The sequence below is a fragment of the Myotis brandtii genome, unplaced genomic scaffold (assembly GCF_000412655.1).
Source record: "Myotis brandtii unplaced genomic scaffold, ASM41265v1 scaffold43, whole genome shotgun sequence".
NCBI lineage: Eukaryota > Metazoa > Chordata > Mammalia > Chiroptera > Vespertilionidae > Myotis > Myotis brandtii.
Window position 1 is genome coordinate 5,347,447 of NW_005366455.1, and position 2,254 is coordinate 5,349,700.

The 2,254-nt window shown below is 47.7% G+C and overlaps 1 protein-coding gene across 1 annotated transcript in view; it reads right to left on the minus strand.

Annotated features, from left to right (window-relative positions):
* NBEAL1 (neurobeachin-like 1) overlaps window positions 1–1,905 on the minus strand; it is a 114,894-nt gene extending 112,989 nt beyond the window's left edge. The window contains exon 1 of the mRNA XM_005874255.2: window positions 1,329–1,905. Coding sequence (XP_005874317.1) covers window positions 1,329–1,379 — 51 coding nt within the window. The 5' untranslated portion in view covers window positions 1,380–1,905. The remainder of the gene's footprint in view (window positions 1–1,328) is intronic.
* Between the last annotated feature and the right edge of the window lie 349 nt (window positions 1,906–2,254).

The window sequence follows — 2,254 nt, forward strand, 5'->3', positions numbered from 1 at the left end:
CATTGATGTTCAACCTCTCTCTCCCTCTCCCTTCCTCTCTAAAATCAATAACAATATATTTAAAAAAATATATACCAAGCCAGAAAGTCAAAGAAAATTCCAGTGTGACCTCTAAAATTTAATATTACAGATAACTGAGATTATTTGTTAAAGAATAACTTGTTCATTAAAGAGCTCAAAGTATAAAAAAGAAGCCGGAAGGGGTAACAGAAACGGAAGCTTAGACTTGAAAACAGAGACCTAAAGTAACTAAAGTAGATTAAAGCCATTTCTCTGACCCTTCCAGTATCTTCAAGGTGGTACTGCAGCTCCTCGCTTGAAGCAGATGCTTAAGGTGGTACCCTTCTCCTCCCAATAACCCTAAAGTCAAAGCTAACGTGTAAAAAATTCACATAAAGGCAGAGAGAGAAAAGAAAATTATTTGTGAATGACAAAACCAAAAATAGTAAGGGGTCATCATGGGTAAGAGTCCAGGGGTGGGCAAACTTTTTGACTCGAGGGCCACAATGGGTTCTTAAACTGGACCGGAGGGCCGGAACAAAAGCATGGATGGAGTGTTTGTGTGAACTAATATAAATTCAAAGTAAACATCATTAAAAAAAAGGGTACGGTTTTTTTTTTTTTAGTTTTATTCATTCCAACCAGGCCGGATCCGGCCCGCGGGCCGTAGTTTGCCCAGGTCATCATGGGTAAGACCATGGGTGTGAATCAGGCGGTGCTGAGTTTCAAGCTCGGTCCTGCACCTCACCAGCCCCCCTAACTCCAGCACCAGCTTGTTCTGGTCGGTAAAAGGGGGTAATGACGACACCCACCGAACGGGATGGCTGTGAGGATGAGATGAGAGGTGCTCATCAGGTGCGAATATCTCGGCCAGCTCAGAGTGACCGCCTCCAATCAAAGACCTTCGCATGTCATCAGTCCCCTGGTTAACACGACGTGAAAGGTTGACCAGGAGAAAAATGTCGAAGGCTCTTCTCCTGAAACCCTCTCTCCTCCCACTTGTGGGAGAAAGAGGAAAGTGAACAAACAAAAAAGGAAAATACTTCATTTCTCTCTTAAGGTCGTCATGTTACTTATATAATTTGGGGATCACTGGAGACAAATATCAAATAAAAACCACACCCCAGAGCTTGGAACAGTGTGCCAGTGCTGTGCATGTGTTTGAACCTGAAGAAATGGCAAGCAGCAAATCCGTCTTTTTAAATTGTGGGTCGTACCTACCAACAAACAGGTTATTATCCATGAAATGAAGTGCTAAGAGGGCCAGTCACAAAAATCTCACAACCAAGTATTTTAAAACGTGCAAATAAAAAAAAGAAAGCAGTTACCTTGGTACAATAAAGCATCCAAAGTTCAAAGAGCCTCTCTCTGGATGCCATTCTGGGTGTCACTCTGGCGCTTTTAATGTGTCCTCCAATAAAAAATAAAAATGGATGTTCAAGACCACAGCGTGCTCATTTTATTTTCCAAGTTTTTCAGCTGTTACAGTAAAGCTCAAAGCGGCAGGGACAGCAAAAAAGACGCGACACCCCTGGGCTGTCTTCTGGTCACTGAAACTCCGTCTCAGCGGCTACCCAGCTTCTCCTCCCCGGCGGTCGCCGGTCATTTCACAAACCTGCGGGAGAGAGAAGCACGCAAATACCTGCTGGAAAGAGAGCAGCGCAAACACTAGATTTACCAGGACGGGAGAGGCATCTGCCTCACGCCCCACGAACAGCAGCCTCAGCCTTTCTTTACAGTTAATTCGCGGAAACTTGCGTTGCAGGGAGACATGACAGCTAACAGTATTATTTCCCAGGAATATCGAGTCAGAAGCCGCCCGGGCAGACTCGGGAAGACGCGAGCTCAGGACGAAAAAAGCGCCCAGTCACAATGCACAGCGCACGACGTCGCCGCTCCTATTTTCTATGTAAATAAAGAAAAAGCGATCGTACTCCTGACGTACAGAACCCCTCGGCATTCCCGAGTCTGCTTCTTTTTAAACTTGGAAATGTTAGTCGCGGGCGGCGGGGCGGGGCGCGGGGCGGGGGGCATCCCTGTCTGTCTGTCTGTTTGTTTGTTGCTGGAACCGTCCTCCGAGCGTGAACAGCTACCTGCCCACCTGCCCCCGCCGCTCCCGTCCCGGAAGAAAGGACACGCGCGACCGGCGAGGAACACACCCCGGGAAAGCCTCCAAGTGCTCTCGGAGCGCCTTACATTTCCTCCTCGCATCCCAGGCAACCGGACGGGAGGCAAACTCGGGGGCCGGGCCGCC